The 16566-nt window shown below is 33.0% G+C and overlaps 1 protein-coding gene across 1 annotated transcript in view; it reads left to right on the plus strand.

The window, feature by feature from the left end:
• The window catches only part of HTR2C (5-hydroxytryptamine receptor 2C), a 272558-nt gene that overhangs the window by 181237 nt on the left and 74755 nt on the right, over positions 1 to 16566 (plus strand). Inside the window, exon 5 of the mRNA XM_012749569.2 lies at positions 7115 to 7315. Coding sequence (XP_012605023.1) covers positions 7115 to 7315 — 201 coding nt within the window. The remainder of the gene's footprint in view (positions 1 to 7114; positions 7316 to 16566) is intronic.

Below are 16566 nucleotides of genomic sequence, written 5' to 3' on the forward strand. Positions count from 1 at the left end.
AGTTGTCCAAAATTTCTATACCTCTTAAATATATTATCAGTAAACTGGACTATCATTCTTTTCTCTAAGGCAAATATTATCTAAATTACTTCATAAGAATAAAGCCCATTTATATTTTCTTTGCATAAAATAACTGAAATATTAGAGTTTCTTATATTCAATCTTTGCCATTTTTTTCACTATTGGGGGATACCTGTGATTTCTGCAGTTATTAAAAATTATGTCACCTTTGAATGAATGAAGGAACATATAAAATGCCTATATTGTGTATAGTGTAAAAACACTATACATAATTTTTACCCCTGGAAGTAAGATTTTATCTCACCAAACTATGAATTGACCTCCCCCATGGAAAGTGTTCTAAAGTCTCTTTGCTATACAACTTCCTCCAAACTTTTCATATGTTTATTGTCAAGTATGTGCCTGGATCATATAAATTCACCCATTGTTCCAAGCACTGTGGATAGAGTAGTGGACAAATAAAATAATCAATAATTAATGCCCCAATGGAGCTTATATTCTAGTGATTATGGCAACAGAATTCTCCACATAATGACAATCAGGAGATACTTGTACATTTAAAGCACAATTGGAAAGCAATTTTTGCAAGTGAAACATGTCAGATAGAATACCCAAACCCTTGACACAGTCAACTTCCATGTGTATACAATCTGAGGAGGTTACAAGAAAATGATGAACAATAATGGACTTTCACACACACCTTTGGTTAGAAAAATTTCTGGTGATGTCTTCCCTTTTCCTATTGCACTGGTTAAATTCTAATGATTGGTAATTTGAATTCTAGTCTGACCATATAAACTTCTATAAGACCAACATTTCAGCAGATGAAAGCTATCAACTAAACACACACACACACACACACACACACACACACACACACACACACAACTCCCTGAAGGTACTGAAGAAGAACCTGAAATAGAGATTCTGGAGGGTCATAATACTTGGAAGAAAAGAACATTGATTGAGTTTCCAACTTTCCTGACTTACAGCCTAAGAGGAAAACAGTCTCTGCCATGAAAGGTGGTGAAAACTCCAATTAAAAAATCTTTAGTTTTTGTGGCCTAAAGAACATAAGGAAATCTCAAAACTGGGAGACAAAAGAGTATCTAAGAAAAGTTAATGATAGAAAGAGGAAAATTCTCCTCTAAGAAATCATAACCTCTACCTAAATCTCTAGCTGACTTTTAACCATGTTTGGCTGAGGCATTCCTCAAGCAAGCTAAGAAATGATAAATGAACTAAAGTGACATTTGAACTGTAGTCCAAGAGACAGAGATTGCAGTTTGTATCCAGCCAAGCTGATACCCTGGATAAACAATAACACCAATACTCTTTGGAACAATACAACAGAATCCAACATCTCAACAATATAATGTTCAGAATGTTTAGGTTATAATCTAAAATTTTTTTTACTGTAAGAAGAAACAGTAAAAGTTAACCCATTCATACACACACACACACACACACACACACACACACACACACACACACATACTCAAACACACTCAACTTTCAGAGACCTATCCTGAGAAAACTCAGATGCTAAAATTCACAGATAAGAATTTTATTGCTGCTAATATATTTGTCAATGGCATAAAGGCAAATATGTTAATAATGATTGAAAATGGGAAAGTTCAGAAGATAAATTAAAAACAGCAAAAATAATCGAGTGGAAATTTGAGAGCTAAAAAATATGTGAAATAAAAAATTTCCCTGGATGGGCTTAATAACATAATGGAGATGATAGAAAAAATAGCTATTACATTTGAAGATACATCTATAGCCATGATCCAAATTGAAGATCAGAGAGAAAAATGTATGAAGAAGGCAAAGAATTCACTCTCAGGAATCTGTGGAACAATATTGAATGTTCTAACATACATGTAATTTGAGACCCAGAGGGCAAAAGAGGAAAAATAGGGCCAAAAGCTATTTGAAAAAAATAAGGACCAAAAATTGCTCAAATTCAGTGAAACCCATAGATTTATAGATTCATAAAGTTCAGCAAATACCAAGCATTATAAATATGAATTTTAATGATTTATCTAAGAAAATTCCATTACCCAAACATGCATTAATAATTTATGTAGATTGAATCAGCACCAGCTATACTACAGATGAAAAATGAGAATTTTACTGCCTCTACTAGATATCTAAGGACACATTATATTTTGGTGAAGATTGAGGATACATTCAATCAAACCAAGAGTATTCCTGAAGTGGTAGGACTTCAGAATTAAAGAATAATCAGTTATATAAGATCTCTTACTAATTATCAATAATGTTTACCTTCAAAATAAGGTTGTTTGATCACAGCTGCCTTTTTATCAAGAATGTCTTTTAGGATTATCAAATACCAGTTGATTAGTCTATATTATGACATATCTTTCAGCCCTTTCTTGAAGAAACCAAAAATTTCCAAAGGAACGATGCTGATTATCCTTCTAAAATATTTTAATAGGCAGCCTCCACTTTCTTTTGCCTTACTTCTCTAAGAAAACAAGGTTCTTCATTGGTTATTTATTCTGTAAGGTAGTCATGCCTAACAAAATCACAGAGGCAGAGCCCAGTATCTAAGATAGTTCCCATTAACCATTCCAACAGACTAAAATACAACGTATCATGAAACAATTCAGTCAGCAGCAGATAAAAATGTTGGGTTTTTTTGCCTGATTTAGTTGCTAGATCCTAGATGCCAATGTCATTACAGAAACTTTTGACCTGGAATAATGCTCCAATATGAAAATTTTACCTCTATGGAATACAACTTAAATCTCAACTCTTTAATTAAGAAAAGCCAACAGTAAAACCAACTTATTTGGAATGTTCTGTTGATCTTGCCACCACCTCAGAGTCAAGCATAATGCCACACCAAGACCATCATCAAAATGGCAGCAGGATTTCAGCTGGTAGATGGGAAAAGGAACAACAGGATTTTCTGTCACTTATTAACCTTTATTTCTAGTATCTAACAAAATGGCACGGAGCAAGCAAATGAATAACATAGGGTAAATAAAGGAAAAAATGAGTAACATAAAAATAATTTATGTAAGAGGGAGCTCTTGTATTCTCCACAAGAGCAATAAAATGACCTGGAAAAATCTGTCAGAATCAACTCCTATATAAGTCAGAAATCTCATAAAAATTCAAAACAAACAAAGGAATGTTTGATAAAGTAAGAAACCCCTGCTTTACAGTATAGGAACACTGTGGCATTTTAAGTTGCCTACTACCATATCCCAAACCCCAGATCAGCAGCTAATTTGAGGACGCAAGTCTGTACTCCTAGGATAAGCTGTTAGTGCCAGAGGGAGCAATATAGACCTTTTTCTCAAAGAAATGTGCTGGTTGTTTTAGACTTCTCTGATGGCTCCCTAAAGGACTGGCGCAATAACTAGCCTTTGTTCTGTCTGACTTAGAATATTTTTAGGGCTTAAGTGATATTCTGGGTGGAGTCTTCCAACAGAATTAAAAGGCCCAAGTGTTGTTTGAACTAGTCTGGGACAAGTAACAACAGAGCAGACAAACAAGAGATGGACTAAATGGCTTGGGAAGAAAGAGGTTGTGAAAAGAGATGTGTTGGGAAATAAGACTTTATGTTCAAGGCACACATGTGTAACAGGGAATGGAAAAGGCTGCACACATGCCTAGGGCTGTCAGAATGCTTAGAAAAAGGCTGAGAATACACTATTCTTTCACCTGTGGCTGGGCTGACCTTCAGCCTCTGAGCCTCTGTGCAATCATAAAGTTGAAGCTAAGGGAGAATTATAAACAACCTCACTAAGCATTGAAGGAGGAGCCAAAACAGAGCCAATCTGCAAAGACTAAGAGAGGATTTATTCTTTTTTCTTTGCCTACAAGTATTTAAGAAACCTCTTTAAAACCCTTAGGTGACCATTAAACTAACAGAATGCTGATTTCAGTGGCCACACAAAACAAAGAAAAACAGACTTTATAAAAACAGTTTTGGAAAGACACCAAACAGGCAAACAAAAGCAACCCACAACAAGTAGCAACAATTAACTTCAGGGAGGAAAATCTGATTTACAGAGTTGCCACTTTATATTATTCAAAATGTGCAAGTTTCACCAAAATTAAAAGGCCTGCAAAGAAACTGGAAAATGTGACCCACTTAGAGGGAAAAAAAATTAATAGAAACTGGTCATGAGAAAGCCCAGATATTATATTAATAGAGAAAGCTTTTAAATCAACTTTCTCAAATATGCTCAAAGCACTGAAGGAAACTATGAAGAAAGAATTAAAGGAAGTCAGAAGAATGATGTCTCAATAAATAGAGAATATCACTAAATAATAAAATTATAAAAAGGAACCAAATAGAAATTTGGAGAATGAGCAGTATAATAACTAAAATGAAAAAAATCACTAGAGGGATTCAACTGAGCAGACAGAAGAAAGAATCAGAGAACATAAAGATAGGTCAATTGTGATTATCCAGTCTGAGGAGCAGAAAGAATGAAGAAAAATGAACAATGCCTAAGAGACATGTGAAGACTGAAGAAAATAAACAATGAAGAATGAAGAAAAAGAATGAAGAAAAATGAACAATGCCTAAGAGTCATTGTGAAACACTATCAAGTGTCCCAACATATTCACAATGGGATTCTTAGAAGATGAGAGAAAGAAAGGATCAGAAAAAATGTTTAAAGAAATAATAGCCAAAACTTCTCGACTTTGTGGAAAGACTTGAATCTGTACATCCAGGCAGCTCAATGAATTCTAAGCAGGAATTACTCCAAGAGATCCAAACTAAGACATATGGTCAAACTGTTGAAAGACAAGGAGATAATCTTAAAAGCTTCAAGAGATAAGCATCTCATTATATACACAAAGGATCTTTAATAAGGGTAACAGTAAATTCCTCTTCAGAAACCATGGAGGCCAGAGGGCAGTGAGATGACATATTTAAAGTGCTGAAAGAAAAAGAAAACTGTCAAATAAATACTTTATATCTGGCAAAACTATCCTTCAATAATGGAGAAATTAAAACATTCCCTATTAAACAAAAACTGAGGGAGTTCATCACTAGTGGCCCTACTCTTAAAGAAATTCCAAATGGACTCCTTCAGAATGAAACGAAAGGACACCAGACATTACTTTGAAGGCATATGAAGAAATAAAGAACAAAAATATCTAAAAAGACAAATATAAAATCCAATAGGATTGTATTATTGGTTTGTTACTCTTCATTTGATTTCCTATTTTGCTTAAAAGGCAAATGAATAAAAAATAAATCTACTTAATGAACACCAAATATATAAAGATGTAATTTGTGATAATAACAATATGAAAAGGGAGAAAGATGTAAAGAAGCAAAATTTTTGTATACTCTTGAAACTAAGTATGTATAATTAAAAGTTGATTGTTATAAAAGAAAGATGATAATTATCATCTCATGGCTAACCACTAAGGAAAAAAACTAAAATAATATACAGAAAAGGCAGAGCTATAAAATAGCTATATATTAGCTATATATAGCTATATAGCTAATATAGCTATAATAGCTATAAAAGAGCTATAATAATATTATAGCTCAATGAAGGCATCAATATCCCATTTTCAATAATGGATAGAACAACTAAACAGAAGATCAATAAGAAAAGTAGGGGACTTGAATAACACTATAAAGCAATTAATTCTAGTGGACATATAGAAAATTCCATTCAATAACAAAAAATGCATTTTTTTCTCAAGAAAAAGAAAGAAGAAGGGAATCAAATAGCACCCTACAAAAACCAGTTAATCACAAATGAAGGTAATAACAGAGGAAATGATGGCATATATCATACAGAAAATGATGAAAGTACATCCTTTGTTAACAGTAATTACTTTAAATGTGAATGAATTAAATTCTCCAGTTAAAAAGCAGACACTAGCAAAATGGATAAAAATACATGATCCAAATATATGTTGTCAATAAGATACTCACTTTAGATCTAGGGACATATGTATATTGAAAGTGAAAAGATGGAATATATTCCCCACAAATAGTAACCAAAAGATAGAGTGGTGGTAAACTAGAATAAGGACATTATCTATTGGAAAAAGTGTAAGGCCATCAAGAAAACATAACAATTATAAACATATATGCACCTAACAATAGAGCCCAACAAATACAAGAAGCAAAACCTAAAAGAATTGAAGGCAGAAAAAGACAGAGCTATAATAATATTTGAAGGCATCAATATCCCATTTTCAATAATGGATAGAACAACTAAACAGAAGATCAATAAGAAAAGTAGAGGACTTGAATAACACTATAAAGCAATTAATTCTAATGGACATATAGAAGATTCCATTCAATAACAAAAAGTGCATTTTTTCTCAAGTGCCCATGGAACATTCTCTGGGATAGACCATATATTCAACCAATAAACTAAAGATATCATTATTTAAAGTATCTTCTCCACAGTTGATACAAGATCAACACATACAAATCAGTTGCAGTTCTATACAGCAGCTAACAATCCATAAAAGAAATTAAAATAAGTCTACTCAGAAGAGCATCCAAAAAAATCTCAACTGATCATAGAATCAGCAATAAAAAATAATGAAGTACTGATACATGCTGAAAAATGGATTAATCTCAAAAACATTATACTAAGTGAAAGAAGCTAGACACAAAAGGACAAAAATTATATGATTGCATTTATATGAAATATCCTAATTAGATGAATCAATAAAGACAGAAAGCAGATTAGAGATTGCCAGGGGCTGGGAAAGGGGAGAATGAGGAGTGACTGCTTAATAGGTACATGGTTTCCTTTAGAAGTGATGAAACGTTTCAGAACTAGAAAGAAGTGATGGTTGTACAATATTTTGAATGTGCTAAATGCCACTGGATTGTATACTTTAAAGTAATTAATTTTATGTTATGTAAGCTTTACCTCAATGAAAAATTTTTAAGCGTGGGGTATCATCATTACCATCATGGCAATGGAAAATAATGCTTCCCAAATTTCACTTTCTTTAAAAGTTTTAGATTATGAGAAGAAAAAATAGACTAAAATTTTAATTCATAGTCAGTAATATATGGATAACATGTTCTTGTCTTCTCTCTCTTCTCTTTCAGATTATGTCTGGCCACTACCTAGATATTTGTGCCCCGTCTGGATATCTTTAGATGTTTTATTTTCGACAGCGTCCATCATGCACCTCTGCGCTATATCGCTGGATCGGTATGTAGCAATACGTAATCCTATTGAGCATAGCCGTTTCAATTCGCGGACTAAGGCCATCATGAAGATTGCTATAGTTTGGGCAATATCAATAGGTAATTAGAACCTATGGCCATAGAATTGCAGCGGCTATGCTCAATACTTTCGGATTATGTACTGTGAACAACGTACAGACGTCGACTGGTAACATTTGCGTTTAATCGGGATTATTAGTAATTATTCTTAACCTATATATCTGATATTTAGGTTAACAATAATGAAAAAAGTGTAATGTATATGAATATGTAAATATAAAGTTTCCATTTATGCTACTAACTTATTTTAGACATTAGTATGCCAATGAATTCTGCAACACAGATGCAAAATGTTTGCGATATTTAAAATGCTTTAAAGATGACAAAGATATAAATTAAAGTCTAAATTTTAAAAAATATTTATATCTTGGAAAAGATACATCTATCTCAAAATATTAACCTTAAATTTTTCTTCTAATTCATTGGAAAAATTAATAATGCAATCTAAATCTTCATGAAGTAAACATGTCTAAATTTATAGTGCTATTAAACCTAAAAATACTATTTCTCCTCAGTTTTAATTGTCTCCTTGAATTCTGGTAGACAAAAAGAGAAAAAAAGCCATTTGTTTCTTTAAGGATTTGGAGGAGTTTAAAGGGAAACAAATGGTCATGTCATTGTTTATATTTGCAATATTCATAAATGCCTTGGCAATACTAATACTATTAATGTCAAAATATTTAACCAATTGGAATTTAGGGGTTTTACAGTCATCTTTTTTTCCTCTTCAAATTGGAGCTGAAATTGTGCTCCACTAAATAATTTCTCTTCAAACTATGTGTAAGATTCAGGTAATGTTTACAACAAGATCAAGACCTCTATACAATCTTTACTGATATCCTCTAAATATTTTGACTCTGGGTTTATTGATCAAATAAATTTATTAAGTGTTAAGATTGTCCTATTATAGATTGTTTTGTTTCTATATAGCACAGAAACACTTTTGGATAAAATGTCATGAAACTTCTCCCCCTCCCAATAAAATGGATCTATATACACAATTTGACTTACAAATTCAAGGGTTCACAGATTTTACCTTCTCCATTCCAGAGTGCTAATTTAAAATGATGTCAACTCTAATGGTGCTTACAAAGGAAATACATAGGTAAATTAAATTAGAATAATGAGGACATCAGCTTCTAGTAATGACAGACTAGGTAATTTGCAATAACTCTTATGCTAAAGACAACTAAAAAAATATGGATAAAATCCTGAAAGCACCGAGAAGCTAATAAAATAATGAGGGATTACTTCACGAAGATCCAGTAAAAGAGAGAAATTCAAGAAAAATGACCATGACTTTTGATTCACTTTTCCCAGTGATGCATCCCCACACCTGACGATATGATTGACAGGTTGAGAAGATCATTTCAGTCTTACAAGCAAACAAGGACCAAGTATGAATGCAGTCTGGCAGAGGCCAACCAACTTGAATTTAGTTTGGGACTCCAAAGACCTATACATTAGGAACAATGATTGATCAGAACTAAATCACCTTTGACATGGAACTCAGCCCTGATTCAAGTCATCTACATAACCAAGAAAACTCTTGAGCCTTAAAATTTGATTAAGGTGATTTCACATTGTTCATGTTTCTAATTTTTGACATAAGCAAAAAAAAAAAAAAAAAAAAAAACTTCATCCTAGGCTTCAAATTATTTCTTTCAATAATTTTCAAATGCAATTACTGAAATACAATGATAAACAGATATATGAATAGACAATACAACATGAACCAGATATGGAATAATAAAAAATAGAAATAAACCTAGGTGCTTCCGATAGTTGAATTATCAGATATAAACTTTAAACAACTATTTGTAATGTCTACATGGAAATAAGCTGAACTTAAACATTTCAGCAAGAAACTACAAACTATAGAGAGTGACATTAAGATTTGAGAAACAACTAGAAAATCTGGAGCTTAAGCATAGTATGAAAAACTAAGAACTCAGTGGCAGGTTAGATACGGCTAAAGAGAGAATTATTGAAGATTGGTAAGAAGAAATCATAATGTATGAAGCATGTAAAATTGGAATGATAGAAAAGAGAAGAAAGTGTATAAAAGGAAAATATACAGTATAAAATGAGAAGAGTTCCACAAGGAGAGAGAAGAATGGCAGAAAAGTAATATTTGAAGAACTAATGGCATTTGGAATTAATGAAAGACATTCTTACATTTACAGAGCTCACCAAGTCTCAAGAAGAATAAACAAAAAGCAATCAACATCTAGACCCATCATAATGGCATTAAAGAAATAAAAAATTGGAAGAGTAAGATGAATGAATGCTTTCTCAACACTAGCAATGAAATGCAGAAGATGTTAGAATGATACTGTCAATGCCCGGGGGGGGGGGGGGGGGGAGGGAGGAAAGCTAGATTTGTATACTCAGCAAAATTATACCTCAAGAATCAAGATGAAATGAAGACATTACCAAACAAACATGAAAATATGCCAACAGTGGACGCCTACTTAAGGAAGAACTACTAAAAGGGTGTTCTTAGGGCAAAGGAAAATGGCCACAGATGGAAGATTGAAGGGAAAAAATAATCCAACTATGTGTTACAAGAGGCATATATAAAGCGTAAAGAAAGTAAAAGGATAAATAAAGGTACCCCATCCAAACTAACCAACAGAAAGATTGTGTAGCTCTATTAATATTTGGTAGAATTGACTTTTTGGCAAAAAATAAAAAATTCTAGTGAAAGAAGATCATAGTGATGAGAGATTTAATTCATTTGGAAGACATCGCATAATAAATTTATATGTACATAATAATATGGCCTCAGCATTTATAAAGCAAAAAATAACACAACTACAAGGACAGATAGACATATCTACAATATGGAATAAGATCTTAACACACCTTTCTCAGTGATTGTATGAGAATAATAAACAAACATGAACTCATTGACAAATGAGGAATACATATTCCCATTGATTGCACAAGAAATATTTATAAAAATGACCATATATTTGGCCAAAAAGTAATCCTTAATATATTTCAAAGGGTTGTAATCATAAACTGAATGTTCTTTGACTGAAATTCAAATGAGATAGAAATTACTTCCAAATAGATAACTGGAAAATCTCCATGTATTTGGAAATTAAGAAATTGTTTCCCCATAAACTAACCTAATGGATTTAGAATCCACTGGTGCTACTTCCCTAAACTATTTATTACTAAAGTGATATAATGATAATTTTTCTCACTTTATTATTTTTTCTGCCTTTACTTGTTGGTGTTAGACTCTAAGGAAGGGTTTTCCCTCCAACTCTTTGCCTGTTATTTATTTATTCATATTTGTAGGGACTCCTGGATTCTTTTGTACTCAGTGTAACATATATGATTCATTACTGCTCTGAATTATTTTGATACTCCAATTGTCCAATGAGAACTCCTTTTGATATGTCCCACCAGATTTTGATTTTTGTTCCTATGTTTCTCTTTTCCTATCTTCTCTTCTGTTCATCAAATGTATTTAGTATTACATTTCAGTTCCTTTCTTGACTTTTAATTATATGTCTTTTTAATTATGTTTAGTTGATATAGGGATTACCATTACCTTATCTCATAAGTATCCCGAATATTGATATAACACTTTCCCACTTTAGACTTTAGAAATGTAAGAAACTTAAAATCATATACTTTTTTTTTTAAAGTTTTATCTTTTTTTTTTATTTCGGCATATGATGGGGGTACAGATTTTAAGGTTTCAATAAATGCCCATTTCACCCCTCCCCCCAAAAGTCTGAGTCTCCATCATGACCATCCCCCAGATGGTGCACATCTCACTCATTATGTATGTATATACCCGCCCCCCTTCCTCCTCCCACCTGCCCAATACCCTATTACTGTAGTACCTATGTGTCCACTTAGGTGCTACTCAGTTAATACCAGTTTGCTGGTGAGTATATATGGTGCTTGTTTTTCCATTCTTGGGATACTTCACTTAGTAGTATGGGTTCCAGCTCTAACCAGATGTGCTATATCACCATTGTTTCTTAGAGCTGAATAGTACTCCATTCTTGGATTGATGGGCACTTGGGCTGTTTCCACAGCCTTGCAATTATGAATTGTGCTGCTATAAACATTCGAGTGCAGGTGTCTTTTTTGTAGAGTAACATACTTTATTTAACCAATCTCTTGCATATGATCATGTAAGTTGTTTACAATATTTTGAAGTTACTAATAATTCTACTAGGAGTAGTCATCTCTCTCTCTCTCTCTCTCTCTCCCCCTCTCTCCATATATGTGTATGTGTCATATTATTGGAAGTTTATCTTCAGAATAAATTCTTAGAAGTTGAGTTGATTGTTCAAAGGGTAAATGTATATTTCATTAAGGGTAAAACCATTTTTCATCCCCACCAGCAATAAAAGAAAGCTTGTTTCCTCAAAGCCTTGCTAACAAAGTGTATTTCAAATTTTTTAAATTTTGCCAATCCCACAGGTGAGAAATGTTATCTCAGTGTAGTTTTAAATTTGCATCTATTTTATTATTATTGAAGTTCATATTCTTTTCATATTAAACATATGAAAATCACTTAAGTGCCATTGCTAAATCAGTTTTTTTGGAAAGTGATTGTACCTTTTGCTCATTTTTCTATCTTTTTATACATTTTTATTTCTTAATTGTAATAGTTCTTTATATATTACAGATACTAACCATTTTACATATTATAAATGCAAACATTTTCTCTGTGTTTGCTGTTTACTATTTGCTATAGCTTTTGTTTTGCCATGCAAAATTACTTTATTTTTATGTAGTTTGTTTTATCAAAAAGATTTCCTTTCTATGTTGAGTGACTGCTATAAATCCTTTCCCCACACTCAGGTTAGATAATAAATCACACATATTTTTCTCATTTTTTACAGTTAGTCCTCTGATACATTTGGAGTTTATTCTGGTATGTGGTGACATATGCATTCTTCCAAATAATTATTCACTTGTCTCATGCTTTTTATTTTAAAAGTCCATCTGCCCTTTTGAGGATTTGAGATGCCATCTTTATAGTTCATTAAATTTTCTTACATACCTGGGTCTGTTTCTAAAATTTATATTATATTCCATTAGTCTGTCTACTTAAGTGCAAATTCCACACTGTTTTAATTATAAAGGTTTTATAATACATCTTATTATCTGATATGGTTAGTCCCCACTCATTACTCGTTGTTCAGAGATTGTGTAGACATTCTTGAAGGTGTAATTTTCCATATGAACTTTAACTTTCCTAATTCTACTCTGAAGCCTTATATATTTTGATATGTATCTCTTTAAATTTATAAATTAATTAAAAAAGAAATGAACAACTGACTTTTTTAAAAAATACTTTCTCTTATCCATACATTAATTTAGATGATAGGCACTCTGTCTCCTAGACTTTATAGCAAAACTTATATAGTCATTTTCACATCTTCCTCATCACCATTTATAGCTCATCTCATAAAAAACAATTTTTTAGCTTTATCACTCTACTGAAACTATCTTCTGTAAGTTCACTAGTGACTTTTAATTGTCTAATTCAATAATTCTCAAGCTTCTTGGGCTCAAGAACCATTTATATTCTTAAACATTGTTGAAGACTTCAAAGAGCTTTCCTTTATATGAGTTATATTTACAAATATTGTATTAGACATTAAAATTGACAAAATTTCAAATTATGTATGAATTTATTAAAAATAACAACGTTAATCCCATGACATAGTAACATAAATAACTGGCTCTATGAAAAAAAAATAGCTATATTTTCCAAAACAAAATTAGCAAGGAGAGTGGCATTGTTTTACAGTTTTTCAAACTCTTCGTCATCTGGCTTAATAGAAGAAGATTGCTAGGTTCTCATCTCTGTTTTTGCATCTGATTTATTGTGGTAGGCTGCTTTGGTTAAATTATGTGAAGAAAATGCATATCCTCACACAGACAGCTTCAATACAGGAAAGTATTTTCATAATCTTTTCTGATAATTGCAGTCATTCTTCTTTGGCACTGCACTAAAACTCATCAAATGATAGTTTCTTAGGTTTGGTGGCAATGTAGAATCAGAAACCATAGAAATGAATTTTTTATATCCTGTTACATTAAAATCCACTAGTCTATCTTCGACGTTCAATGGATATTGTAGTCATGCTTTATTTTCTAGCATCAAGCATATTCATTGGGAAAATACTGGTTCACTGAGTTATGTAGATTTTCTAAATGTTGATACATTTTGTTATATCAAAAACTCACATGCATTCATAATCTTTTCCAATCTTAACAGAAAAGTCTTTAAGTATGGGGAATGTGTCAAGCTCCCAGGGATGGATATAAGTTTTCCAAAATTCCAATATTCACTCAGAGGCTCAAATTTTATCACTGACAGCAAATACCATCTGTTTTTTTCCTTGACTTGACAGGCTCAGGTCATCCATTTTTGAGAAAGTACCTGTCAAATATCCAAGTCTGAATACCTGTAGTGTGTCTGACAGTCATTCTTTCAAATAAAAATATTATTCCATAAAAAAATGGCCATTTCATCTTGCAGCTCTAACTATTAATTGCATAGGTACTTTTCCTCAAGACAGCCATCTTATATCAATATGCAGCACAAGTGCTCTTCATATACTTCTCATGTTGTCACATGGGTTATTAAAAAGATATGTACCCAAGGGTTGAAATTTAATAAATATACTTTACTCCTTCATCAAGGACATTCTTAAGTAAAACTGGCATATTTATTTTCCTGGAAGCATATGGTGATGGAAGAACACAATGAGTTTTTGTACAATTTAGTGTCACTTGCTTGATTCATGCTAAGGCACCAATGGTTTTACCCACGATTACTTTTGCACACACTATCAGTACAATTGTAAACACAATGAAAACAGCAAATAACACATTAATATTATTATGGAAGTAATTTTGACTTCATGAAACCATTGAAAAGGTCTCAGAGATACCTGGGTGTCCGCTTTAAGAACTAGGTTTCCAATTCTAGCTCCTTATGTGTCATTTGATATAGTTGAGGATACTTTCATCATAATTCTCTGTTCTTTTGCTAGCTGTTACACAATTTTCCTTTGGTTTTCTTTTCTTCTATCTTTCTGTCTGCTTCTATTCATTTTCTTTATTTCCTGCTTTACCCTCATTCTTCCTCAGGATTCTGTTCTTTCCAATTGCTTATATAGTTTTCCTGGCTTACCTCATGCACAGAAATAACTAAAATCTATCTACCAATGACTGTTGAATAAATATTTCTATTTATTTCTGTCCAGATTATATCCAAATATGTACCTTAATCTGTACAGATGTACAGAGATGAATGTTGGACACTTCTCAAGGATATCTCTCCAAGACTGTACTCATCACCTTTCTCCCATCTCCATATTTTCCTCTTTCTATATTTTTGTTTCTCAAGTGATCTATCAGCAACGTTTCCCATTTCCCCAAAGAGAAACCTGAAAGTCATTTTATGCTCTTTTCCTTTCTCCCCAGTAGTCAAGCCACACAACCTGCCCCTAATATTTCTCCTCTTCTCATGTTCTAGTCTCTCATGTCCTCAGTTGTTTTCTTAGTTTGGTCCTTTATTATTAATCAATTATGCATCCACACTTCTCTCTCTGTGAAAGAGATGGTTCTCAACATATCCAAGGCACACCTTCACCTCCGTAAGTGTTCAGGGTACATCCATGACAATAGGAACTAAAGATTCTTCTCCAAATCTCCATGTCCAATTACTCAGAGAATTCCTTCAAACATTTTTTTTTAAAATCATTTGTCTGGGTCTTCTTTGTTTGGCACCGTGTTTGATTTTCTAATTATCTTGCTTTTGCGTTTTGGCTCACCCTTCTCCTTTAGCCAAGCCCATTTTGTGTTGCTGCACACAATTCTCTACCACATTAAAGTTTTAGACACCCAATAGGACACTGCCTAAAGGAATTTTGTCAACCTCCATGACTTATTAATAGACATGCTTTACAAATTCAGCCCATGACCTCAGAATATCTCCTATATCTCATCTTTCAACAACATCTTAAATATCACTTTCACCTTAGATCAGTAGTTCTAACCTTGGACATCTGTGAATAGAATTCATGGTATTTATGAACTTTAACCTTGAAAAATATTTAAGTATAACATATACAATAATGCACACAAACATTAAGTATATAGTTTGATGAATGTTTACAAATGTGTTCACCTGCATAATCAACACCCAGAAAAAGGTTATAGAACATTCAAAATATCCAGAGGACTATCTGTTGCCCCCTTTCTGTCAGTAATACCCCATGGGTAACCACTATTCTGACTTCTATAACCACAGACTGGTTTTGACTGTTTTGGAACATCATATAAATGGAAGTACATATTACGTACTCCTTTATGTGCTCTCTTGAGTCAGACTTCTTCCAATCAATACGAGGTCTGTATGATTCATCCATGTCATTGCATTTATTGGTAGTTGGTTCTTTTTCACTGACATATAGTGTCCCATGGTTAAATATACAAAAATGAATTTACCTTTTTCCTGTTTATAAACATTTGGTTTGTTTCCTGTGTTTGGCAATGACAAATAAATTGCAGTGAACATGAGTGTTCATGTTTTTTGTTGGATATAAATATTCATTTATGTTGTGTATATGCTCAAAAGAGAAACTGAGAATCAGATTCCTTTAGCGTGTACTGAAATAAATCCCACTTGGTAATGGGGTCTTTCTTTTTCTGTATCATTGGATTCTTTTTGATATTTTAATTAGAAATTTTTAATCCATTCTCAAGAGATTTTTTTCTTGTCAATTTTCTTTCTTTGTTGTTTTCCTTATCTACTTTTGGTATCAGCAAGCCTTACAAAATGAGTTTAGAATTGTTTCCTTTGCCCTACCTTCTACCCACTGGCCCCTGTGGTTACTACAGTCTGGGCAGGAGTTAGAAAATGTTTGTGTGGGGACCAGTGACACCAAAACAGAAAGGCTAAAGCTCTCTGGGGGGGGACAAAAGCACACAATGGTTGGAGAACCAGTATGCTGCCTGCTGTCTCAGCTGGGTCCCTGGTAACTGACAGTGACCCTGAGGGGGCTGGTAGCCTGGTGCTTTGTTTTTAAGAAGTTCCTACGTCACTGGCAGCAGGAGCTTTCAGGCTCTTGAGGGTAGAAAAGCTCTCCAGCAGCTTGGGAGCCAGCTGACTACCAAAGGTGTGAGTGAAGGAGGAACAACCCCCCACACACACACCTACCCTTTCGATGGAACTCCAAGTTTCTCTGGGGTTGATCTCTGCTGAAATCTTGCTC

This window comes from Microcebus murinus, chromosome X (assembly GCF_040939455.1).
Source record: "Microcebus murinus isolate Inina chromosome X, M.murinus_Inina_mat1.0, whole genome shotgun sequence".
NCBI lineage: Eukaryota > Metazoa > Chordata > Mammalia > Primates > Cheirogaleidae > Microcebus > Microcebus murinus.